Genomic DNA, 27,916 nt, shown 5'->3' with positions numbered 1-27,916 from the left:
TCGAACACGGCCACACGTGATTATGTCCCCTGAAAGAAAATTCGTATGATTAAAATTAATTTTGATATATTATTTTATTCCTGTTTACATATCGTCTCATAATTAAACAATGTTCCAAATGAATTCTAAACCATCTGACAGCGATATCTACCAAAATATTAGTCGCGTCGACCCGAATAGTCACTGGTTTTTCAAGTAGGTTACTCAGAACCTTTGCGCTGTTGTTCTGTTTACAGACGGGGTACTCAAATTATTTCCAATCCAGAGTTGGGGCGCACATGACAACATTACATAAAGTTTTCGCGGGAGTTATCTGCCGAAGTGAAGGGTATATTTTCAACTGAGTCTGATTTGCTTACATATTAGCAAAATGCCAGTCTCGTCCAGAAGACGTTCAACTCGCACAGTAAGTATATAGAATAAAGCAATATAATAGATAATGTCGAAGCAGTTCGAGAGTTGGAAATATGTCGACAGGTGGCCAAGTCGTCCCCCAAAACATAGATTCATTCTGTTTCGATGAGCAATATGCAAAAAGTCCAGACAGTCAGTGTCAAACTCTTCAAAGCACATTACCAATATCACAGGATCATGTTTGAATCAGCTATTTGTCATTTCAGTGTAATGTACAGGGTTAGAAACTAACAGTTTTCGTCCACTAGTCCTCATAATGATAACATATAGCAAAACCCTTTAAAAGGGCACATTTCTACTAGTCCTTATTATACCTTTACCATTGGGCAGTCTGGCAAGGACTATAGGACTAGTGCCAATTTCCTACGCTGATGACCGCCTCCGTGGTCTAGTTGTAGAGCGTCTGCCCGGAGAGCGGAAGGTCCGGGGTTCGATCCCCGGCCGCGTCATACCAAAAGACGTTAAAAGATGGTACTTGTTTTTACCCTGTCTGGCGCTCGGCATTTTTGGGCAGAAACAAGGACTGGTCGGCTCAGAGTCAGTATACTGTGTGAGTGTGGTATTCATGTTAAACTGCGTCATGGTATCTCAGTGAGTTAGCACTATAAATTGGCATCAGTCCGGACTAGTACAAGCAGCTACACAAACACACACACGTACATGCACGTCGCTTTATAAGTGCAATAATCTTGGACGCGACGTTAAACCCCATTTCACCTCACCTACGCTGATGTAGATTTTCACTGTTGAAAAATATTGATTAATCATGTTAAGAGATAATGTATTAAAGGTAACAAAACAGGCCTCAAAGTTGCGACTAAAATGGCCCCCAATTCGACCTAAATTTCGATTAGCCTACTTCTAAAAGTCAGAGCTAGCCAAATGACTACCTTGAAAAATATCTTGTGGCAACTAAATTCTATTGCTTCACACTTGAATACACAAAATAAATACAGCTGATTGTGGAAAACAGGTCTACTAATAATTGTACTTGCGTATAATACCTCCTATAGTCGACAATGAACAGAAAAGCATATATATTAATGTAATTAGTATTTTATTTCAGTTGTTAGTGCTTATTGGATAAGCAAAGTATACCTAAATAATCAAGTAACATAAATTGCATCATTGTTTGAGTCTCAAGTAACAAAAATCAAGTACAGTTTCCACTAATATACAATTCCAACACTAGTTCTATTATAATAGTTATTTGATAAAAGATAATTTCAAATGCTTTTGGCTATCTACAATATTGGCTTGACTTCTTGATTTTACCACTGGCTACCCGGAAAAAAATACTTGTAGCAATAGGGCTACTTGGTGAAAATTTAAACTTTGAAGCCTGCAAAATGTGTCATTTCAAAGACTTGATAAATGGGTTGTTACAATGTTACCATGGTTAATTACACTGTTACAGTGACTATTTTAGTAGATCTACAGTCAAACTTTATCATCTGTTTTTGCCTTCTTTTTTTTTTCGTGTTATTTGAAAAATATTCGGAAATAAAAGTTTTCTGTACTACCAAGAACACTGAATTTTGTGAACCTGTGCTTCATGTGGTAAGACTTCCACCCGTATCCCCCTAAAAAATATATATGATTAAAAGGATTGAGCGGCAGTGCATACATATATAACTTTTGGAGGGGGGATACGCATTATACATGTTATAGTCTCTCCCATTATGTTACAGAAATAGGACTTTAGCGTTGACTAACTGTACCAGTTACCATGGTTACACTGCAAGTGCTACTGGATTATTCGAACCACTTCAATATTACAACTTGCACATTTTAATACTGTTAATATTTCTGGTATCATCAGGTCTGGACGAAACACCAGATTTTAACAGTGTTCAATGTGTACATAAATTTCAGTGCCATTCTCAAATTACAGGGTGTTTGTCATATCGATTTGCCATAGGCTTGCAACATAATCATCATGTATATCTGCATGATGATTATATCTGCAAAATACCGAAAGTTTTTTTTCAATTCAGACTCACTCATCAGAGGATCCAGATAAACCAATTAAATCATTACATCGCCAGTGAATCAGGACACGCCGGCTGCCATATTCAAACTTTGGGAGAAGTTTTAACGCAAGAAATATCATAAGAGATGAATCTAAAACACATTCCATTGAAGTTTGTTGCAGTTAACAGAGAAAATGTGTCTGAAAGTTTTCTAGCACTAGTCATATTGCTGCCATTTTGAAAATACACCATGGATTACCTCCCTTGCCTTGTGATAAGTGATTTTAGTGTGATAATAACATACCTTGTAATATGAAGACATCACTGAAATCTCACGGAAAAGGTGCCAATAAAGAATTATGTCCCTTTGAGGAAGAGTTACCATTCTTTTCCCGAATGTCAAATAAACCTCTAAACACCCAGGAGTCTGAGTGTGGCGCTGAAATTTGTGTACGCCTTGAAACCTGGTGTTTTACATCTGAACCTGATAATTTTATTCATTCATTCAATTAGTCATCTGCCAACAGACGAAAACCAATATTTTTAGAATAAGATATACACACTCTTATCAAAACAATTTTTCTTAGGGATTTTGTGATACAGTCAAGTCTCGTTTATCCGACACAAATGATGGGAACCGATTTAATCAGTACTATTTAGACCTGTTAATCCGACAGTCTTGCACTCCGACACACACCTAATTTGCAACGAATTGCTGAAATCACTCATTAATCAGTCTCGTTAATCTGACACAGTGATCAGCGTACTCCGTGGTCATCTGCCCGCGAGTACACAGACCAGTGTTTTGATGCAAGACGAGTCGGCGAGTAGCTCTATATTTCAACGGCTGCAGAGATAAACTTGCTTAACAATAAACAATTACTGCTTTAAATAAACAAAACAGGATTAATCACATGCCTAGATTACCTCAATCTCATTAAAATCGGATACAAGTTCTTGCTCGCTACCGCTGAGGACAACCTTTCGTGAACTTTGACCGACCAATGACATTACTGACAGGAAGTCAACATTAGCCACTAAAAAAGCAACTTTCTTAAGCATTGCGGCACTAGTTTCAAATTAGCGACTTCCATTCCAGACTTTGATTTAAAAAGTATTTTGAATCCGTCATACAATCTGTAACAGTAGTTTTGTGTTAAACTTTGGAGGTTGCATGATTAGAAAACATATTCCACTAACAATGTAACACTACAATATGAATATTTCTTTTTTCCTTTTTTTTAAATATGTGTTCTTATCATTATCTATCATGTAGTTGTCCAATTTTCGATCACGAAAATTGATACTACCTGATTTCTTTTATCCGACATACTCGTTAATCCGACATAATCATATGCAACCAACAATGTCAGATTAACGGGACTTGACTGTACTAAGGTTATTAATGTAAGTCAACAGGAACATACGCTCATCGTAAGAGGCAACTTAATGGATCAGGTAGTCAGGCTTGGCGAATTGGTTTATTGCATGTCACCCTATCCCAACTGCATAGATCGATGCTCATGATGTCAATCACTGGTTCGTCTGGTCCAGAATAGATTATTTACAGACTGTTATCCTGTTGTTGGAGTGTTGCTGTAGGTGGTGGTGTGCAACAAACAAACAAATCACAGGGTTTACGATAAACCGAAATGCTAATTTGATTGTGTTTCGAATATATTAGGAATATTATGTTTTGCTCCTTTAGAAAGTGGATACAAAGGAGAACAAGGATGTTCTCAAAGTGGATCCAGCTGCAGGACGAAGATCCAGGTCCAACAGGCTGCTCAAAGAGGTAAGCAATCATGTCCTCAATACACAGGTATTGCCATGGACCACTTGGGATGTGGCACAAAGCAACAGAGCCCACACACCATATCAGGGTGTTAGTTAGGTTCACTGTGAGTGAGTCTTTTAGCAATATTTCAGCAATATCACAGCGGGGAACACCAGAAATGTGCTTCACACATTGTACCCATTTGGGGACCCAAACCCAGGTCTTCGATGCAACAAGCGAACGCTTTAACCACCAGGCTACCCGACACCCTTTCTGTTTGTGAGTACTCAGGACTCAGTGATGCCATCCCTGGCCCCAAACATGAATATAAAGATCACTGTATCAGCAACAATTAGAAATAAAGTGTATGGTAACTGCTTTTGAAATTTACACAAGTCCAGGACTGTTAAATTTCACCAAAGTGATAATTGTCCGAGACCTGCATCACTTCAGGCTTTCCTCCCACAGTGAGCTGTTTTCGAATGCTCTTGTTAACTTTTGGAATGTTTAGCTGGAGCCTGACTTGAGGAAAGATGTAGCAGATGAGAAGACAACGGCCGTCCGTGGAAGGAAGCGAACCGTGACTACCGACACGTCGCCTACCAGGCAGCCGTCGCCACAGAAGATGCCGTCACCCTTGAAAACAATCAAACAGAGGCCGATCAAGTATGAATCTACGGAGTCTGACACGGATGCTGAAGTAAGTCACCAGCGTCCCTTAGCTGAATGAATCCCTGATAACCGGTGTTGGTCAGGCTCGGTGACTTGGTTGACTGTTACCTGACATCATGGGATGTACCTCATAATATCACCCATGTGTTTGTTGGGTTGATCACAGACTGCTGTAAAACTAATATTCACTCTGTGAGGAACATCCACACGATCAGGAAAACAGTTCTATAAAGTGTGTACTTTCAGTGTAGAGTAGAGTTCCCTCCCTTAGATGTGTGAGGATACACTGGCCTTGAGTTCCCTCCCTTAGATGTGTGAGGATATACTGGCTTTGAGTTTTCTCCCTTAGCTGTGTGAGGATAAATTAGCTGTGAGTTCCCAACCTCAGCTGTCTGAGGATACACTGGCCTTGAGTTCTCTCCCTTAGATGCGTGAGGATACACTGGCCTTGAGTTCCCTCCCTTAGATGTGTGACGATACACTGGCCTTGAGTTCCCTCCCTTAGATGTGTGACGATACACTGGCCTTGAGTTCCCTCCCTTAGATATGTGAGGATACACTGGCTGTGAGTTCCTTTCTCTGGCTGAGTGAAGATACTTTGACCGTGAGTTCCATGAGAGTGTGTGCATTATGCTTGGGTGTGCACCATACTTTTTTGTGCCTTATTCAAATTTTAATGCATATAGGATGCAGGTTTTGGCGTCTTGAAAACCCATGACCCGGGTATAGTATATCACCTGGACATTGTTTCAGATTGAAGATGCCGTGGCGTATGAGAAGATGCGTCAGGAAAACATCAGAGCCAATGCAGCTTTCTTGACACAGCTGGGAATACAGGAGGTGGGTTGTGTAGAATACAGGAGGTGGGTTATGTTGAATACAGGAGGTGGGTTATGTTGAATACAGGAGGTGGGTTATGTTGAAAACAGGAGGTGGGTTATGTTGAAAACAGGAGATGGGTTATGTTTAATACAGTAGTGGGTTATGTTGAATACAGGTGGTGGGTTATGTTGAATACAGGAGATGGATTATGCTGAATACAGGAGGTGGGTTATGTTGAATACAGGAGGTGGGTTATATTGAATACAGGAGGTGGGTTATGTTGAAAACAGGAGAAGGGTTATGTTGAATACAGGTGGTGGGTTATGTTGAATACTGGAGGTGGGTTATGTTGAATACAGTGGTTGGCTATGTTGAATACAGGAGGTGGGTTATGTTGAATACAGGAGGTGGGCTATGTTGAATACAGGTGGTGGGTTATGTTGAATACAGGAGGTGGGCTATGTTGAATACAGGAGGTGGGTTATGTTGAATACAGGAGGTGGGTAATGTTGAATACAGGAGGTGGGCTATGTTGAATACAGGAGATGGGTCATGTTGAATACAGGAGGGGGGTTATGTTGAATACAGGTGGTGGGTTATGTTGAATACAGGAGGTGGGTTACGTTGAATACAGGCAGTGGTCAAACCATATCGAAAGGTCTGTGGTCAGGGAATATTAATTTGATAGTTGTTATATTTGGTAAATGCTTCATTGTTTCAAAGAAATATGGTGATTATAATTCCAATGAATAACCCGCCATGGCCACCACGAAAACTGTTTGAGGCTTGTCCTGATTGTTTTGTCTTTGCCAGGCCAAACACCAGTTGCATGAACTGGTACGGAAACCAAAGAAAGGATTATCGGTGAAAAGGTGAGATCATGTGGTTACTAGCTGATTGTTGGTCACCATGCCCAATGTGAACCAACAACTGGCTTGCCTGGCACACACTGATTCGTTAGGTAAAAGCAACGCTGCTATATTCAAGGGGGATGGGGGAATGTGGTGTGTACAAGCCTGTGAAATATTGAGGTAACACTTTCTAAGTGCAGGGGTCTCTGAGCCTTTCCAGGGGGCACGGGTGACTCAGTCGTCTGAGGTGCCGCAATTTGCTGTGCAGAGTTGCCTCCCTTTGGGCATGCCAGAAACCCATGATTGTGGGTTCAAATCCCGGATCGCCCCGATTATGTTTCTAGGTTTGTCAGCACCATACCCATGCTCGTTGGTTTCACCGAAGTGGTAAATGTCTGAGACCTGCATCACTTGGGGCTTTCCTGTCACATTAAGCTGACACGCCGCGATACAACTGGAATACTGTTAAAAGCGGCGTTAAACCCAACTCACTCACTCACTCACTCACTCTGAGCCTTTCGCTCTAGTTACACTATCGATAAGTTGGATAGAATACTTGGTCAAAGAAAACTTCTTGGTCAAAACTGGGCTGTTTACACTCATCAAAGTTTTTGACATGCCATCAAAGTTTTGCTGGGAATTGTCTTGCCAAGATGAATCAAGGATTCTGTGGGGGAAGAATGTTATGCTGCTGTTATGTATATTTTGGGGATTGTCATGTTGAGAAGACGGCGTGGGGGTAGGCAAAGGAATATATCGTTGCTGGATTGGTTCCAGAGGAGGCAGCAACTTATGGCCTACAATACTCTTCTCCATGGGTTCAATACAGAGGATTCCAGCATGTCAACTACCCAAGAGTGGACAGGGAAACATTCAAAATTCTTGTTGAAAAAATTAGCCTCAACATTCAAAGCCAGACCACCAAACTGAGGGTTTCATTTACTACCCGGGTACCCAACGCCATATTACCCGACCTTACCCGGGTACCTGCTGTTGGTCTCAAGAGATAGGTACAAACTGTCCAATTGGGAAACGTTTGACTGTAGCCCTGGCAAAATGTAAAACAATTTGGTCATGCATACACTGAAGTTTACTGCATGAAGTTTTATCTTTTTTCAATCATATAAAAGTCAGAAGGACTGGGTGCATTGCCAGAAAGAAAACTGGAACATTAGTAGTGACTTATAGTGTAACCATAGAGTTTTTGATAATTTTTTGTCATTAAACAATATATCTCGTGACTAACAACGTTTCCGGGTATTCCTGTGGGTACCCGGGTCCTACTCAGTACCCACCCTACCCAAATACCCGAGTTACCCATCCCAGCCCGAAATTCTTACATTCTGTGTGGCTAAGGTAATTTTACTTAACTGGCAATGGCAATACAGCATAGGCAAGACTGAAAATGTGGTCAAGCGTCCATCTTCTTTTATTACGCCACAACCTACAAAAATCTGGGCAATTATAGTCCACTGTTGTCTGTGACCAAACCACAAATTGGCAAACAGTACTTCTTAACATACATTTAAGTATCTAAGTTTAATGAGAAATAGGGTCGGTTTCTTTGTCATTGTTTTTGACGGAATGTTATACGATATGGCTGAAATACTGCCGATGTTGCATTAAATTTTAACTCACTCAGTCACTCACTGAAGTTTGCTGACATATTTCACTCACTCACTCTGTGACAAGGCAACATGGTACAGTTGACTGTTTGTTGCAGGGTGGTCAAGCCCCGTGAAGTCCTACCACAGCGACGGAGTCTGCGTATACAGAATGTGGGACCGCCGAAACCCATCTATGTGCCGACGGAACTCATGGATCGGGTAGAGGAACATGTAAGCTTTACACTGTTCAGGGTGGAGTAGCCTAGCAGTACAAGCGTTGACCCATCACTCTGAAAATCTAGGTTCTTGTCCCCAAATAGATAAACTGAAAGGTTATTCAAATTTTGGTAAAGATTGTAAAAGAGGCGTATAACTTGCCTCATTCAGTTAACAGCCTTGAGAATTTAGAAAATTAAAGCGGTTGATTCAGAGACTTCTGAGCAACAGTTCCTGTCACTGGCCAAATCCTTCACAACATTAGGACCTACCTTAATTATTCTGTTTTGCAAGGAGATGAATTGATGCCCTTTCAGTCACAATTCATCTGAAGAATATAGAGGTTTGGATATGTTGAAAATAAAACAAATTCATGTTTGATGCTTTTGGGGGTTCTTAAGAGTATTTAAAGTATCTTTTTGTGTGGTCCTGACACAGTGACAATACACACATACAAGACATCACTGTATACAGTAAAACCTCTCTCTCTCTCTCTCTCTAACTTTTGTTGTTTTGTTTATGACTCCTGTTTACTTGACATTCTTCCCCGTGTCCAGCCCCGCCCCCCTCCTGGGCCCCTAGGGATGGTGGAGAGCCTGTATGAACAACTTGAGGAGGATGCTCACAAGGACTTCTCTGCATCTGTAATGAAATCTTGCAGCAAGACCATGGCCATTAACCCTATCTCTAGAGATCTGAAAGGGTATGTTGGATACAGAATATGTATTAATTCATTTATCAGTGATCAAATTTAAAAATGAAAGTCAACAACAGTCTGTTTTGCAAAATCATACCGATGAAATACAAAATAGATATAAATTTGAAAGCAACAATTCTTCTTAAATGGCATGAAAGTTATTTATTAGTTCACACCAACTCGTCAGCATAATTTCAGACACTGTCGTGAGTGTAGAAAAAAATTCTTTACAAACTATCATGTAATTGTTGGTGGTTTAATGCCTGTTGTCGGGTCCAGAATGTGACACGTGAAGATGCGGGGTAAAATATCCGACTGTCAGTATCAGGTGGTCAGGCTCGCATGTCATCGTATCCCAATTGCGTGGGGGGCACGGGTGGCCCAGTCATCTAAGGCGCCGCAATTCGCTGTGCAGAGTTGCGTCCCTTGGGCATGCCAGAAACCTATGATTGTGGGTTCGAATCCCGGTTCGGCCCGCTTATATTTCTAGGTTTGTCATCACCATACCCGTGCTCGTGGGTTTCACCGAAGTGGTAAACGTCTAAGACCTGCATCACATCAGGCTTTCCTCCCACATTAAGCTGACACGCCGTGATATGACTGGAATACTGTTAAAAGCGGCGTTAAACCCAACTCACTCACTCACTCCCAATTGCGTGGATCGATGCTCATGATGTTAATCACTGGATTGTCTGATCCTGACTCAATTATTAACAGACTGTCATCATATAGCTGGAATATTGCTGATTGTGGGGTAAAAAAAAACAACACAAAAAATGACTGTGTCGTTAACCCTCCCTTCACCTCACTGTGACATAACCCTCGTGTTTGAAAGATTACCTTGATCCCTGATTAAAGTATCTAGCATGTCTTCATTTCACACCATGCATTTAGTGTGTTCGTGGGTCAGCAACCTGCCTGATTTTACTGCAAAACATTTCAAAGCATTCCCACTCTCAAGTTGGGACATTGCTAGGTAAAAAATCTTCCCAAGAAGCCTATGTGGGGATTTCAGGGCAGAACAGGTCCTCAAGTTTGTTTTGTTTGTTTTTTGTTTAATGCCGCCCTCAGCTATATTCCAGCAATATGCGGCGGTCTGCATGTAAGTAATCGAGTCTTGACCAGACAATCCAGTGATTGACATCATGAGTCATTTCATTGTTAGTCATTTCAGTGGTCCGTCAAGTTCGCGAAAGGTCGTTCTGACGTGACCCCCGTAATGGGATGTCCTCAGATCTTTGTTAAGAGACAGCGAGAACTTAGATCTGATTTTAATGAAATTGAATACTAAGTAACACACTCATTTTTATCTTTATAGTTTCCTGAAAGATTTCTCCAAGATTCGTCTGACTGAGGACAGAGTTGCAAAGGTTGTGAAAGACCGAATCTTCTCGATTGCGATACACCCATCCAAGGACAAGGTGCTGGTTGCCGTTGGCGACAAGTGGGGAAGAGTGGGATTCTGGGACGTGGTGAGTATGGCAACAATTTTTGCATTTGAATTATTTTTTACTTATCCTGCATTACACCTTAATGCATATTGCTGCTTGTTCTTGACAGAGAAAAGAGCTGTGTGAAGATCTTTGCTTGAAGAAGTTGTTCCAACTAGCTGAGAGGCCAACCCTATCACACAGCTCCCACATGACCATGGGCGGTGAAGTCACAGATCCTCACATTACTCTTGTCACTTGCTGAGTGAAGACCTGTTTTTGATCTGTTGCATAGACTTGTTCAAACCCTCACATGTTTTGTTTCTTGAGTTAATGTTCTCTTTGCTTGTGTTGTGCATACAAATTGTTTCTTTGTACATTCTATGGTTTTAGCAGTGCATTCTTTTACACCTGTTGGCATTTTCTTAAAAAAGAAAACAATGGTAATCCCTGGTGTCCTGTTGTTTCAAGTAGCCATCTTGAATATTTTACGTAGCCACACAATTATGAACTGGCTCCATGCTATATTCTGCTTGCCTGATACCGCAAGTATCCTGTTCCAAGTGCTGGCGTAACAAGTCGGCGTGGGATCCCCACCCTTTGTGCCTTGATATTGGCCACCAGGTTCCTCGATGTAAAGACTGTCTCCCACTTTCCTCCAAAGCTTTCAGCCTATACATCCGTGTGTCCCAAAAGCAGAGATCGCAGCAGACACTGTCTACTAAGAGGGCTGCTTTGTTGGCTACCTCGGACAGAAACTCCTGGCCTCCACTGTTGCCATGATGCGGGCCCCCTTGGTCTCAGTCCCTACCCAGAGCACCCTGACGCTGCCTCCAGCGCCTCTGCCTGTAGCGCCTCGTCGTACGTCTTGTCCATCTTGTCACTGCTGACCAAAAAGGCCATGTAGGTTGTACACACCCCAGCCTTAACACCGGGCTTCTACTCACCCATCTTCCTTGTCCCCAAGAAGGGCTCGGACAGACACAGGATGATATACACGATGACCACGCTCAGGCTGCTGCGATCCTGGATCCTGGCACACGAGATGCTTATCAGTCTGGATATCGAGGACGCCTACCTACATGTCCCTATACATCCCGACGACCTGAAAATCCTCCGCTTCATCTTCATAGGAGACCATGACCCATGGGCAGTCCTCCCATTTGGAATTTCCTCGGCCCCGTGGCTATTCACACGGCTTACCAGGCCGATAGCCTTGTACCTCCATCTCTGGGACAGCTTCAGGCATCAGGATCCCTTGGTGTCCATCATCCTCCCCGATTGCTTCAAACCGCATCTCCTGTGGTGGATGATGGAATCCAGTGTCCTAGGCGGTGACTCCTTGACAGGGCTTACGGCCTTGTTACACCTATTCATATAGACGCTTCCTTGCAGGGATGGGGCGCACACCTAGAGGGACAGGTCGCCTCGGGGTGTGGTCCGTCGATCAGCGCCTGTGGCACATCAACGACCCAGAACTGGAGGCGCTCATCCTGGCTCTTGCTCATTGGAGGCAGGCCTTCAGAAACGCCCGGCTCTTTATCTCAACGGACAACATAACTGTCGTCTGGTGTTCTTGGAACCAAGGAATGACTCACCCTGCTCCTTCAACAGACGTTCCGATTCTTTCACCTGGTGGATCATCTGGGGATCCATTTCCAGGTCCAACACATTCCGGCTGTAGAAACATCCAGGCGGATGCACTATCCCCGCTAGACAAGGTCGCCCCCCCAGAGTGGAAGCACCACACAGATGCCTTCGCTCTTGTTTGTCGAGACCTGTTCGCCACAAGCCAGAACCATCAGACACCGACATTCATATTGCCGGTACCGGATCCGCTTGCCTGGGCAGTGGATGCCTTCAGCGTCTCCTGGGAAGGACTAAAACTGTACAGTTTTCCACCACCTGTACACCTTCCCAGGGTCATTCAGAAGATCAGATAAACTCAGAGCCTCTATCTGACTTCGGTTGGGCCCTGGTGGCTGGTGAGGGCCTTGTTTGTTGACCTCAATGTTTCGCTGCCAGAGCAGCGAAGGCCATCATGATGGCACATTGCCCGACCACCAGGAGCCTAAGCGATGACAGCTGTTCCTTCGAGAGCTGTTTCCTTCCAGATGACTCCATGACTGTTTTCTTCCAGATGACTCCATGACCCTATTTCCTTCCAGATGACTCCATGACTCTGGTTCCTTCCAGATGACTCCATGACCCTGTTTCCTTCCAGATGACTCCATGACTGTTTCCTTCCAGATGACTCCATGACTGGTTCCTTCCAGATGACTCCATGACTCTGGTTCCTTCAAGATGACTCCATGAGTCATGATTGTTTTCTTCCAGATGACTCCATGACCCTGTTTCCTTCCAGATGACTCCATGACTGTTTTCTTCCAGATGACTCCATGACTGTTTCCTTCCAGATGACTCCATGACTGTTTCCTTCCAGATGACTCCATGACTCTGTTTTTTTCCAGATGAGTTCAGATAAGCATGATGGTGTCGTGGCATATTGCCCCCACGCCCGCCCTGTCAACTGCCTCCACCTCCCCCCCTGGGCCCCCCTCAAGACCTACTCCTGCAGCTACGACGGCAGTCTCAGGTGTGGGGACTTTGAGAAGGGGGTCTTTGATGAGGTATGTATTCAGACTTTACTTTGGAAAAAGCCTGTATGCATGGTATGTCCTGGGTGAGTGTGTCCTGGGTGGGTCTGTCCTGGATAGGGGTGTGTCCTGGGTAGGGGTGCGTCCTGGGTGAGTGCGTCCTGGGTAGGTGCATCATGGGTGGGTGCATCCTTGGTGGGTGCGTCCTGGGTAGGTGCGTCATGGTGGGTGCATCCTTGGTGGGTGGTGTCCTGGGTGGGTGCATCCTGGGTAGGTGCGTCATGGGTGGGTGCATCCTGGGTGGGTGCGTCCTGGGTAGGTGCGTCATGGGTGGGTGCATCCTTGGTGGGTGGTGTCCTGGGTGGGTGCATCCTGGGTAGGTGCATCATGGGTGAGTGCGTCCTGGGTAGGTGCGTCATGGGTGGGTGCATCCTGGGTAGGTGCGTCATGGGTGGGTGCATCCTGGGTAGGTGCGTCATGGGTGAGTGCGTCTTGAGTAGGTGCATCATGGGTGGGTGCATCCTTGGTGGGTGGTGTCCTGGGTGGGTGCATCCTGGGTAGGTGTGTCCTGGGTGAGTGCATCCAGGGTGGGTGCATCCTGGGTGGGTGGTGTCCTGGGTGGGTGCATCCAGGGTGGGTGCATCCTGGGTGGGTGGTGTCCTGGGTGGGTGCATCCTGGGTGGGTGGTGTCCTGGGTGGGTGCATCCTGGGTAGGTGCGTCATGGGTGAGTGCATCCTGGGTAGGTGCATCATGGGTGGGTGCATCCTTGGTGGGTGCGTCATGGGTTAGTGCATCCTGGGTAGGTGCGTCATGGGTGGGTGCATCCTGGGTGGGTGGTGTCCTGGGTGCGTGCGTCCTGGGTAGGTGCATCATGGGTGGGTGCATCCTTGGTGGGTGCGTCATGGGTGAGTGCGTCCTGGGTAGGTGTGTCATGGGTGGGTGCATCCTTGGTGGGTGGTGTCCTGGGTGGGTGCATCCTGGGTAGGTGCATCATGGGTGAGTGCGTCATGGGTGAGTGCGTCCTGGGTGGGTGGTGTCCTGGGTGGGTGCATCCTGGGTAGGTGCGTCCTGGGTGAGTCCATCCAGGGTGGGTGCATCCTGGGTAGGTGCGTCATGGGTGAGTGCGTCCTGGGTAGGTGCGTCATGGGTGGGTGCATCCTTGGTGGGTGTGACCTGGCTGGGTGCGTCATGGGTGGGTGCATCCTTGGTGGGTGGTGTCCTGGGTGGGTGCATCCTGGGTAGGTGCGTCATGGGTGAGTGCATCCTGGGTAGGTGCGTCATGGGTGGGTGCATCCTGGGTGGGTGGTGTCCTGGGTGGGTGCATCCTGGGTAGGTGCGTCCTGGGTGAGTCCATCCAGGGTGGGTGCATCCTGGGTGGGTGGTGTCCTGGGTGGGTGCATCCAGGGTGGGTGCATCCTGGGTGGGTGGTGTCCTGGGTGGGTGCATCCTGGGTAGGTGCGTCATGGGTGAGTGCGTCCTGGGTAGGTGCGTCATGGGTGGGTGCATCCTTGGTGGATGTGACCTGGGTAGGTGCGTCCTGGGTAGGTGCGTCATGGGTAGGTGCGTCATGGGTAGGTGCGTCCTGGGTGAGTTTGTCTGGGAATATCTAGTGTCTTTGTCAAACAAAAGCCATACACGAACCGATCGTGAGGCGACTTCAGTGTTAAGGTTGCTCTTATGTCTTATACTGGTGGAATACTTTTGATCTGAAGCATTTCAGCTGATAAGTAAAACTTCCTCATAATACTAACCATAATTAAAAAGATGTATGACTCTTATTTTGATGCAACAGTGTGTGCAAAATGTGATGACATAGAGTGAACTGATACTGTTGCAGGTGTACTCTTGTCCAGATGATGAAGACACACTGCTGCGGAATTTTGACTTCACCTCAGAGCATGTGATGCTGGTGTCCCAGACCGACGGCTGCGTTGCCGTGGTGGATGTCCGGACACCTCAGTAGGTAGTCAGGCCGTAGGAGTGTTCAGGAATAGGCCACCAGCAACCTTGGCTGGTCTAAGAAGCAACTCTGTGGATAGGGTGGTCAGACTAAGTGACTGCATAGATTGTGTGTCATTGTGATATCAATCACTGTATTGCCTGCTCCAGATTATTTACAGGCCGCTGTCATGTAGCTGAAAATTTGCCGAGTGTGATGTTAAACAATAAACCAAAAAATAAAATAAACTACATCTTATTAATTAATAATGGAAATATCTGTCTGTGTGCAGGAGGAGCGCAGAGCACCTGTACCAATGTCACGTGAAGTACCTGCGGACTGTGAGCATTCATCCTGTGCAGAAGAACTACTTTGTTACAGCATCAGTTGACACGTAAGTCTTGCAGATCTTGTTCCTCTTTTCAACATTTCTGTGTAAAGATTTCCATAAAATTCGGCTTTCGATGTGCATGCATTCCCGCCCTGGAATCCAAAAGTCAGGCTAATACCATCACAAGTATCAGTGCAGCTTGTCCGAGAATGATGCTTAAACCAAAGTTTGTTCTGTAACCTGATGTGTAGTTCTGTGATGACACTGCATTGTTAGTAACCACGCTTTTAACATGTCACTCTGTGTCACTTCAGGACAGTACGTCTGTGGGACTTGCGGAAGATGTCGAAGAAGAGTAACACTGCCATTGCTGAGAGAAGACATGGGAAGTCTGTTGACAGTGCTTACTTCTCTCCTGTCACAGGGAAGTACATTCTGTCAGCTTCCGCGGATAACACTCTCAAGTAGGTGGAGCTTGTGTGGTTTCATAATACCTCCAGACCCCCATGTATTCCTACCATACTACTCAAAGTTTGCTGAGGATTGCCACTTCAAATTGTAATATGTTAACTTCTGTGCACATGTTGAAAAAGCCAAAGACAATATTGCTTGAAGAAATGTTTAATGAACGAAAGTCTGTTGTCCATGTGCCACACAATGCCCACAAACAACATGAGACCAATATCAAATCACCTGTCAAAATGAGAGTATCTGACCAACACTGAAACGTCAAAACATCACCAAAACAAATTTATTGTAAAAAAAATCAACTTGCCTGCCTACCTGTGATGTCGTGACAGGAGACCAGCCTAATGGAGACAGTAACACACTTTATGCCACTTTTGTCCTGCAGGTCATTTCTGATTTTGGTGGCAGTCACAAAAGTAATGACGTCTTGTTGCAATCAGGAGAAACATGTCCTCTCATTCTGTGTTGGAATGCTGTTGACCATCTACATGTCACTGGGTAACTGATCCAAACATCTAGTCCATGCCCTGCTGATCACACTTGGGAAAAACTACACATAAAAGATTGCAACATGATGTTGTGTTGGTCCAGTATCATGCATGCCTATGCATCTGCCTAATTCTCTAGTTTTCAAATGACGTCTTTGACGTTGAGGAGGCACAAGTGCACTCAGTATTTGCAATCCTCAGAAGCAAATGTTGTTGTGCTCTCCGGTAATGATGTGCAACATGTCTGTCACAACACATCCAAACACAGGTTTTCAAGCACCTTGTGCACATCGTGCCCATGACTGCATCATGAAATTGAGGTCCTGTAGGGGTTACCCAATCATTGTATACCAGGATATTTCAATCTGTATTTGTTGGAAGATCTTTTTTATTTCATCCAAACTTGATCCTCAGCAAAGTTTGAGTCGTACAGTTGCAGATCCTTGTTTCTCAGGAACACTTTGAATATTTAAGACATGTCACTATTTACATTCATTACAGTTCTTAGTTATTCCTGGAAATGGGGAGCATGAGTGGTCCATTTGTCTGAAGCGCCACTGTTCGTTGGGGCCCTTTGAGGTACCAGGCATGGTTGTTTGTTTAAACCCCTGTTCGCCCTGATTATGTTTCTTTGTTATTCAGCACCATATCCATGCTGGTGGGTTCAAAATTCGAACCCACAGTCTTAGGTTTCTGGTGTGTGAAAGGACACAACTCTGCACAGAGAATTGCAGCGCCTTAGACCACTGGGCCACCCGTGATTGGAATTTATTGAAAGCATTTTAAAAAGAATAGAAGGAATCAATTGGTGTAGTCTTATCATGAACATTTGATTTTGCCAGGGTTCATCAGAATGACCCTTGTTTTTGATCTTCAGGACTTACCATAGGTTTGGTTGGTGTTATGAGATATTTCCGGGGTAGAATAGGTCTTCAGCAACCCATTCTTGCCGTAAAAGGTGACTATGCTTGTCGTGAAAGGCAACTAACGGGATCGGGTGGTCAGGCTCGCTGACTTGGTTCATGCATGTCATCAATCCCAATTGCGTGGATCGATGCTCATGATATTAATCATGATTATTTACAGACCGCTGTCATATAGCTGGAATATTGCTGAGTGCGGCGTTAAACAACAAACCAACCAACCAAACCAATCTTATGAGATATACATGTACACAACAAACATACATACACACACACACACACACACACACACACACACACACACACACACACACACACACACACACACACACACACACACACACACACACACACACACACACACACACACAGACAGACAGACAGATATTTTTTATATATCCAGGTTTGTTTTATGTTGGTTTTATAAAACGAACATGATGTTCACCTGACAACATTAAAACTTATTTTGCATTATGTAGACGTTCTGAAGGGGTTGTCTCTATTTTCAGCATATTTGACAGCTCTGACTTGACAAATGACCTGACATTAAAGAGAAGTATTCGGTAAGTAATATTCATTGCATGACATTTATTTCTGTCCACCGCTAAACAAAGATCTGAGGACATTCTATTACAGGTCAGAACAACCTTTGATTTGACCAATCAGAGCGTCGTTTACCAGTTCATGAAAGTGACAGTCAGAATGTCTTTTCTTATAATGCAATCTTGAAAGGGTTAACACAAGGTATTCTGAACAAATTGATCCCAATTGCGTGGATAGATGCTCATGAGATCAGTCACTGGATTGTCTGGTCCAGACTCGATTATTTACAGACCACCGTCATATAGCTGGAATATTGCTGAGTGCGGCGTTAAACAACAACCAAACCAACCAACCAACGCCTTGATGTTGGTTTTCATTGATCAGTCCGTACATGGCATGCGACTTCACTTCAAACACACAATTTTGAGATTTGTTTGAATTGTGTTTTTTCAATCTTAAAACGTACTGAAGAATCAATAATTAAATTATATTTCCCCCATACAGGTGACTTCTTTGGCATCATATAATACGAAAGCAAAACCACAAGAACTTTGAAACCATCTCCTGTAACTCTCTTAACAGACGTTTCGTCTGCTACCAGAAATGCCTTGTGGTAGATTGTGCATGCGTGAAAAAGCTGATGAATAGAACTTGTTACATTACAAGGGTGCACAGTCATGTCAATATTAACCAACATCAAATAATCAAATAACATGCAAAGCAACAAAGAATATTAACTAGTTGACCATACATTTCTCCATTCAACAGTCATAATATTCAGGGGGGCACAGATGGCCCAGTCGTCTAATGCGCTGCGATTCGCTGAGCACAGTTGCGCCCTCGGGCACGCCAGAAACCTATGATTGTGGGTTCAGACCCGGTTCGCCCAAATTATGTTTCTAGGTTTGTCAGCACCATACCCGTGCTCGTGGGTTTCACCAAAGTGGTAAACGTCTGAGACCTGCATCTCTTCGGGCTTTCCTCCCACATTAAGCTGACATGCCGTGATATAACTGGAATACTGTTAAAAGGGTGTTAAACCCAACTCACTCAATCACTCACGTAATATTCAGCCAATGATTTCTGAGTCAACTGGTCATTACAGCCTTATTTGTCCTTATCCTAAGAATATTAAAATCTCCAACTCTGCTGTCGTGGTGTACTATCCATCAGTTGGTTGTCGGTCAAGACTTGTTTATGGATTATTGCCGAGTGTGGCCATAACAAACAAACACACGCACACTTCATGACCTAAATTTATAAAATGTGGACAAGTAAATTTCTGAGGCTGCTAATGTTGTTGACAGACATGATAACCACGTGGGAAGATGGCTGACCAAGTTCCGCGCCTCCTGGCATCCAGCTCGGGAAGATCTGTTTGTTGTGGGGAGCATGAAGAGACCCAGACAGGTACGAATAGGGGAAATCTATACTTGATTTACCCTGTAGTGAATGCAGGCTAGGTGGAACTCTATACTTGATTTACCTTGTGGTGATTGCAGGCTAGGTGGCACTCTATACTTGATTTACCCTGTAGTGATTGCAGGCTAGGTGGAGCTCTATACTTGATTTACCCTGTAGTGATTGCAGGCTAGGTGGCACTCTATACTTGATTTACCCTGTAGTGATTGCAGGCTAGGTGGTACTCTACACTTGATTTACCCTGTAGTGATTGCAGGCTAGGTGGAGCTCTATACTTGATTTACCCTGTAGTGATTGCAAGCTAGGTGGAACTCTATACTTGATTTACCCAGTAGTGATTGCAGGCTAGGTGGTACTCTATACTTGATTTACCCAGTAGTGATTGCAGGCTAGGTGGCACTCTATACTTGATTTACCCTGTAGTGATTGCAGGCTAGGTGGTACTCTATACTTGATTTACCCTGTAGTGATTGCAGGCTAGGTAGAACTCTATACTAGATTTACCCTGTAGTGATTGCAGGCTAGGTGGCACTCTATACTTGATTTACCCAGTAGTGATTGCAGGCTAGGTGGAACTCTATACTTGATTTACCCAGTAGTGATTGCAGGCTAGGTGGTACTCTATACTTGATTTACCATGTAGTGATTGCAGGCTAGGTGGTACTCTATACTTGATTTACCCTGTAGTGACTCCAGGCTAGGTGGTACTCTATACTTGATTTACCTTGTAGTGATTGCAGGCTAGGTGGAACTCTATACTAGATTTACCCTGTAGTGATTGCAGGCTAGGTGGCACTTTATACTTGATTTACCCAGTAGTGATTGCAGGCTAGGTGGAGCTCTATACTTGATTGACCCTGTAGTGATTGCAGGCTAGGTGGCACTCTATACTTGATTTACCTTGTGGTGATTGCAGGCTAGGTGGTACTCTATACTTGATTTACCCTGTGGTGATTGCAGGCTAGGTGGAACTCTATACTTGATTTACCTTGTGGTGATTGCAGGCTAGGTGGCACTCTATACTTGATTTACCCTGTAGTGATTGCAGGCTAGGTGGAGCTCTATACTTGATTGACCCTGTAGTGATTGCAGGCTAGGTGGCACTCTATACTTGATTTACCCTGTAGTGATTGCAGGCTAGGTGGTACTAGACACTTGATTTACCCTGTAGTGATTGCAGGCTAGGTGGAGCTCTATACTTGATTTACCCTGTAGTGATTGCAAGCTAGGTGGAACTCTATACTTGATTTACCCAGTAGTGATTGCAGTCTAGGTGGCACTCTATACTTGATTTACCCAGTAGTGATTGCAGGCTAGGTGGCACTCTATACTTGATTTACCCTGTAGTGATTGCAGGCTAGGTGGTACTCTATACTTGATTTACCTTGTAGTGATTGCAGGCTAGGTGGAACTCTATACTAGATTTACCCTGTAGTGATTGCAGGCTAGGTGGCACTCTATACTTGATTTACCCAGTAGTGATTGCAGGCTAGGTGGAACTCTATACTTGATTTACCCAGTAGTGATTGCAGGCTAGGTGGTACTCTATACTTGATTTACCATGTAGTGATTGCAGGCTAGGTGGTACTCTATACTTGATTTACCCTGTAGTGACTCCAGGCTAGGTGGTACTCTACATTTGATTTACCTTGTGGTGATTGCAGGCTAGGTGGTACTCTATACTTGATTTACCCTGTGGTGATTGCAGGCTAGTTGGTACTCTATACTTGATTTACCCTGTAGTGATTCCTGGCTAGGTGGCACTCTACACTTGATTTACCCTGAGTGATTGCAGGCTAGGTGGTACTCTATACTTGATTTACCTTGTGGTGATTGCAGGCTAGGTGGTACTCTATACTTGATTTACCCTGTGGTGATTGCAGGCTAGGTGGCACTCTACACTTGATTTACCCTGTAGTGATTGCAGGCTAGGTGGCACTCTATACTTGATTTACCATGTAGTGATTGCAGGCTAGGTGGTACTCTACACTTAATTTACCCTGTAGTGATTGCAGGCTAGGTGGTACTCTACACTTGATTTACCCTGTAGTGATTGCAGGCTAGGTGGTACTCTATACTTGATTTACCCTGTAGTGATTGCAGGCTAGGTGGTACTCCACACTTGATTTACCCTGTAGTGATTGCAGGCTAGGTGGTACTCTACACTTGATTTACCCTGTAGTGATTGCAGGCTAGGTGGTACTCTATACTTGATTTACCCTGTAGTGATTGCAGGCTAGGTGGTACTCTATACTTGATTTACCCAGTAGTGATTGCAGGCTAGGTGGTACCCTATACTTGATTTACCATGTAGTGATTGCGGGCTAGGTGGCACTCTACACTTGATTTACCATGTAGTGATTGCAGGCTAGGTGGTACTCTATACTTGATTTACCCTGTGGTGATTGCAGGCTAGGTGGCACTCTACACTTGATTTACCCTGTAGTGATTGCAGGCTAGGTGGTACTCTATACTTGATTTACCTTGTGGTGATTGCAGGGTAGGTGGTACTCTATACTTGATTTACCTTGTGGTGATTGCAGGCTAGGTGGTACTCTATACTTGATTTACCCTGTAGTGATTGCAGGCTAGGTGGTACTCTATACTTGATTTACCCTGTAGTGACTCCAGGCTAGGTGGTACTCTATACTTGATTTACCTTGTGGTGATTGCAGGCTAGGTGGTACTCTATACTTGATTTACCTTGTGGTGATCGCAGGCTAGGTGGTACTCTATACTTGATTTACCTTGTGGTGATTCCAGGCTAGGTGGTACTCTACACTTGATTTACCTTGTGGTGATTGCAGGCTATGTGGTACTCTATACTTGATTTACCCTGTAGTGATTGCAGGCTAGGTGGTACTCTATACTTGATTTACCTTGTGGTGATTGCAGGCTAGGTGGTACTCTATACTTGATTTACCCTGTAGTGATTGCAGGCTAGGTGGCACTCTATACTTGATTTACCCTGTAGTGATCGCAGGCTAGGTGGTACTCTATACTTGATTTACCTTGTAGTGATTGCAGGCTAGGTGGAACTCTATACTTGATTTACCCTGTAGTGATTGCAGGCTAGGTGGCACTCTACACTTGATTTACCCTGTGGTGATTGCAGGCTAGGTGGTACTCTATACTTGATTTACCTTGTGGTGATTGCAGGCTAGGTGGCACTCTACACTTGATTTACCCTGTAGTGACTCCAGGCTAGGTGGTACTCTACACTTGATTTACCTTGTGGTGATTGCAGGCTAGGTGGCACTCTATACTTGATTTACCCTGTAGTGATTGCAGGCTAGGTGGTACTCTATACTTGATTTACCTTGTAGTGATTGCAGGCTAGGTGGAACTCTATACTTGATTTACCTTGTGGTGATTGCAGGCTAGGTGGCACTCTATACTTGATTTACCCTGTAGTGATTGCAGGCTAGGTGGAGCTCTATACTTGATTTACCCTGTAGTGATTGCAGGCTAGGTGGAACTCTATACTTGATTTACCCTGTAGTGATTGCAGGCTAGGTGGAACTCTATACTTGATTTACCCTGTAGTGATTTCAGGCTAGGTGGAACTTTACTCTGTAGTGATTGCAGGCTAGGTGGAACTCTATACTTGATTTACCCTGTAGTGATTGCAGGCTAGGTGGTACTCTATACTTGATTTACCCTGTAGTGATTGCAGGCTAGGTGGTACTCTACACTTGATTTACCCTGTAGTGATTGCAGGCTAGGTGGAACTCTATACTTGATTTACCTTGTGGTGATTGCAGGCTAGAGGGTACTAGACACTTGATTTACCCTGTAGTGATTGCAGGCTAGGTGGAACTCTATACTTGATTTACCCTGTAGTGATTGCAGGCTAGGTGGAACTCTATACTTGATTTACCCTGTAGTGATTTCAGGCTAGGTGGAACTTTACCCTGTAGTGATTGCAGGCTAGGTGGCACTCTACACTTGATTTACCCAGTAGTGATTCCAGGCTAGGTGGTACTCTACACTTGATTTACCCTGTAGTGATTGCAGGCTAGGTGGCACTCTATACTTGATTTACCATGTAGTGATTGCAGGCTAGGTGGTACTCTACACTTAATTTACCCTGTAGTGATTGCAGGCTAGGTGGTACTCTACACTTGATTTACCCTGTAGTGATTGCAGGCTAGGTGGTACTCTATACTTGATTTACCCTGTAGTGATTGCAGGCTAGGTGGTACTCCACACTTGATTTACCCTGTAGTGATTGCAGGCTAGGTGGTACTCTACACTTGATTTACCCTGTAGTGATTGCAGGCTAGGTGGTACTCTATACTTGATTTACCCTGTAGTGATTGCAGGCTAGGTGGTACTCTATACTTGATTTACCCAGTAGTGATTGCAGGCTAGGTGGTACCCTATACTTGATTTACCATGTAGTGATTGCGGGCTAGGTGGCACTCTACACTTGATTTACCATGTAGTGATTGCAGGCTAGGTGGTACTCTATACTTGATTTACCCTGTGGTGATTGCAGGCTAGGTGGCACTCTACACTTGATTTACCCTGTAGTGATTGCAGGCTAGAGGGTACTCTATACTTGATTTACCTTGTGGTGATTGCAGGGTAGGTGGTACTCTATACTTGATTTACCTTGTGGTGATTGCAGGCTAGGTGGTACTCTATACTTGATTTACCCTGTAGTGATTGCAGGCTAGGTGGTACTCTATACTTGATTTACCCTGTAGTGACTCCAGGCTAGGTGGTACTCTATACTTGATTTACCTTGTGGTGATTGCAGGCTAGGTGGTACTCTATACTTGATTTACCTTGTGGTGATCGCAGGCTAGGTGGTACTCTATACTTGATTTACCTTGTGGTGATTCCAGGCTAGGTGGTACTCTACACTTGATTTACCTTGTGGTGATTGCAGGCTATGTGGTACTCTATACTTGATTTACCCTGTAGTGATTGCAGGCTAGGTGGTACTCTATACTTGATTTACCTTGTGGTGATTGCAGGCTAGGTGGTACTCTATACTTGATTTACCCTGTAGTGATTGCAGGCTAGGTGGCACTCTATACTTGATTTACCCTGTAGTGATCGCAGGCTAGGTGGTACTCTATACTTGATTTACCTTGTAGTGATTGCAGGCTAGGTGGAACTCTATACTTGATTTACCCTGTAGTGATTGCAGGCTAGGTGGCACTCTACACTTGATTTACCCTGTGGTGATTGCAGGCTAGGTGGTACTCTATACTTGATTTACCTTGTGGTGATTGCAGGCTAGGTGGCACTCTACACTTGATTTACCCTGTAGTGACTCCAGGCTAGGTGGTACTCTACACTTGATTTACCTTGTGGTGATTGCAGGCTAGGTGGCACTCTATACTTGATTTACCCTGTAGTGATTGCAGGCTAGGTGGTACTCTATACTTGATTTACCTTGTAGTGATTGCAGGCTAGGTGGAACTCTATACTTGATTTACCTTGTGGTGATTGCAGGCTAGGTGGCACTCTATACTTGATTTACCCTGTAGTGATTGCAGGCTAGGTGGAGCTCTATACTTGATTTACCCTGTAGTGATTGCAGGCTAGGTGGAACTCTATACTTGATTTACCCTGTAGTGATTGCAGGCTAGGTGGAACTCTATACTTGATTTACCCTGTAGTGATTTCAGGCTAGGTGGAACTTTACTCTGTAGTGATTGCAGGCTAGGTGGAACTCTATACTTGATTTACCCTGTAGTGATTGCAGGCTAGGTGGTACTCTATACTTGATTTACCCTGTAGTGATTGCAGGCTAGGTGGTACTCTACACTTGATTTACCCTGTAGTGATTGCAGGCTAGGTGGAACTCTATACTTGATTTACCTTGTGGTGATTGCAGGCTAGAGGGTACTAGACACTTGATTTACCCTGTAGTGATTGCAGGCTAGATGGAACTCTATACTTGATTTACCCTGTAGTGATTGCAGGCTAGGTGGAACTCTATACTTGATTTACCCTGTAGTGATTTCAGGCTAGGTGGAACTTTACCCTGTAGTGATTGCAGGCTAGGTGGCACTCTACACTTGATTTACCCAGTAGTGATTCCAGGCTAGGTGGTACTCTACACTTGATTTACCCTGTAGTGATTGCAGGCTAGGTTGCACTCTACACTTGATTTACCCTGTAGTGATTCCAGGCTAGGTGGTACTAGACACTTGATTTACCCTGTAGTGATTGCAGGCTAGGTGGCACTCTACACTTGATTTACCCAGTAGTGATTGCAGGCTAGGTGGCACTCTACACTTGATTTACCCTGTAGTGAATGCAGGCTAGGTGGATCTCTATACTTGATTTACCCTTTAGTGTTTCCAGGCTAGGTGGCTCTCTACACTTGATTTGGGCAGTCTACACTTGATTTACCCTGTAGTGATTCCAGGCTAGGTGGCACTCTACACTTGATTTACCCTTTAGTGATTCCAGGCTAGGTGGCGCTCTAAACTTGATTTACCCTGTAGTGAATGTGGGCTAGGTGGTATTCAGTGATTGCAGGCAAGGTCCCGGGCAACCAATGCTGGTTGTAAGACGTTTGGTCATCACCCATAATGCATCAGTGTGAATCTCTGGACTGGAAAATATTCTCATTCTATCAACCACTGGTTTGCACACTTATCCATTTCATAGCCTCCCAAAAAGTAGCTGTAATGCTACAGTTGTAGCTTGATGATGACATGTTTATGTTTGTTTGTCAATACAAAAATGTTTTTCTTTCTGTATCAAATTAATTCAGGAAATAATTTGTGAATGTTTTGGCAGATTGAGCTGTACAACGATGATGGTGTAGAGGTGCAGGTTCTCACCAACCCCGGCTGTCTTGGTTCCGTATGTTCCCTGAACGCCATCCATCCCTCCAGGAACATTGTCGCCGGCGGTAACTCAAGCGGTCGTGTGCATGTCTTCATGTGATGAGCACGGGCAGTCGATAATCCTTGGGCTGTAAGCCTGTAACAATGCATGGTCAGGATGAGATATGGGCTCTAAAAGGTTAGCCCCAAGAGTTTGGATAATCAGGAAGAATTTCGTAAATACTGAGGCCTGTCTGGATGTCAGGTCTGCAGAATTCCAATGAAATTCTAAAGCCTGTTTGGATGTCAGGTCTGCAGAATTCCATGGAAATGCTGAGGCCTGAATGTATGTAAGGTCTGCAGAATTCCGTGAAAATACTGATGTCTGATTGTATGTAAGGTTTGCAGAATTCTGTGAGGATATTGATGTCTGATTGTATGTCTGGTCTACAGAATTCAGTGGAAATACTGCAGTTTGTATGTCATGTCTGCAGAATTCTGTTAAAATATTGAAGCCTGTTTGTGTGAATATTGCTGTCTTTGCTGTTTAACAACAAACATTCAACCTACTCGCTCTCTCTTATACAATCTCATTATAATCAGATCTTTATTCTCGCTATCGCTAAAAAAAAAAGATCTGAGGACATCCCATTACGGGTCTAGTCAGAACGACCTTTCATCTAACCAATCAGAGCATCGCTTACCAGATCATGGAAGTGACGGACGAAATGTGTTTTTCTGATCATGCAACCTAGAAATATTTAACAGAGAGTATTCCGAACGACAGTTATGTTTTTTTTTATTATATCCATACAATCTAGGCCATCTATAAGCCATTCCAGAATGTTCTTTTTATCCGTTTTAATTTTTATAATTGAGAATACGTCAAAAAATATTTCGAAGCGCAGTCGCCAGTTTGAAACTTGTGTCGTAAAGGTTGAGAAATTTGCCTTCTGAATGGCTAATGTCGATTTTTTGTCAGTCATTTCATTGGTCGGGCAAAGTTTGCGAAAGGTCATTCTGACGTGACCCGTTTGGGATGTCCCCAGATCTTTGTTAAGCGGTAGCGAAAACTAAGATCTGATTTAAATGAGGTTGTCTCTTATATGGACCACGTCGCTATATAAGTGCAATAATCTTGGACGTGACGTTAAACCTCATTTCACCTCACCTTATATGGACCAGACTGTTGGATATCAGTACATCACAGAAAACACTTGGACAGCTGCTAACTGGATGATCTCCATGTTATTGAATGGGCATTGAAGGATTGCCAAGTATTTTCGTATATTTCCATGTGTGTATCCTGCATGTAACCTTTCAAAACATGTTAAAATAAATACAGTATGTGTACAGGATGCCACTGGTTTGTTATACTGCATCTTTGGGGTCATCTTAGAAAGACAAGTGTGACAGTAAGCTGCTCTACCCAGACATCCTGTATAGAGTAGCTGTGTGAGTCACTTTCTGACTCTGTGATGATGGAGACACTGTCTGATAGTCACGGTCATGATGGAGACACTGTCTGATAGTCATGGTCATGATGGAGACACTGTCTGATAGTCATGGAGACACTGTCTGATAGTCATGGTCATGATGGAGACACTGTCTGATAGTCATGATGGAGACACTGTCTGATAGTCATGGTCATGATGGAGACACTGTCTGATAGTCATGATGGAGACATTGTCTGATAGTCATGGTCATGATGGAGACACTGACTTATAGTCATGGTAATGGAGACACTGTCTGATAGTCATGGAGACACTGTCTGATAGTCATGGAGACACTGTCTGATAGTCATGATGGAGACATTGTCTGATAGTCATGGTCATGGAGACATTGTCATATAGTCATGATAGAGACACTGTCTGATAGTCACGGTAATGGAGACAGTGTATGATAGTCAAGGAGACACTGTCTGATAGTCATGGAGACATTTTCATAT

General features: G+C 44.1%; 1 protein-coding gene across 1 annotated transcript; it reads left to right on the top strand.

Annotated features, from left to right (window-relative positions):
* The first annotated feature begins 283 nt into the window (after positions 1 to 283).
* Positions 284 to 27,317, top strand: LOC139467089 (WD repeat-containing protein 76-like). Its single transcript, XM_071248807.1, has 15 exons — positions 284 to 406; positions 4,096 to 4,182; positions 4,676 to 4,864; positions 5,590 to 5,676; positions 6,472 to 6,530; positions 8,233 to 8,347; positions 8,890 to 9,035; positions 10,348 to 10,501; positions 12,931 to 13,089; positions 14,895 to 15,016; positions 15,289 to 15,390; positions 15,642 to 15,791; positions 17,716 to 17,769; positions 19,057 to 19,159; positions 25,940 to 27,317. The coding sequence occupies exons 1-15, from the start codon at positions 371 to 373 to the stop codon at positions 26,087 to 26,089; spliced, it is 1,713 nt and encodes a 570-aa protein (XP_071104908.1). The 5' UTR covers positions 284 to 370; the 3' UTR covers positions 26,090 to 27,317.
* The last annotated feature ends 599 nt before the right edge of the window (positions 27,318 to 27,916 follow it).

The sequence above is a fragment of the Haliotis cracherodii genome, unplaced genomic scaffold, assembly GCF_022045235.1.
Source record: "Haliotis cracherodii isolate W230 unplaced genomic scaffold, xgHalCrac1.p SCAF_19, whole genome shotgun sequence".
In the NCBI taxonomy this organism is placed as follows: domain Eukaryota; kingdom Metazoa; phylum Mollusca; class Gastropoda; order Lepetellida; family Haliotidae; genus Haliotis; species Haliotis cracherodii.
Note: the sequence above shows the minus strand (reverse complement) of the source record. Positions and strands in the feature narration are given on the sequence as shown.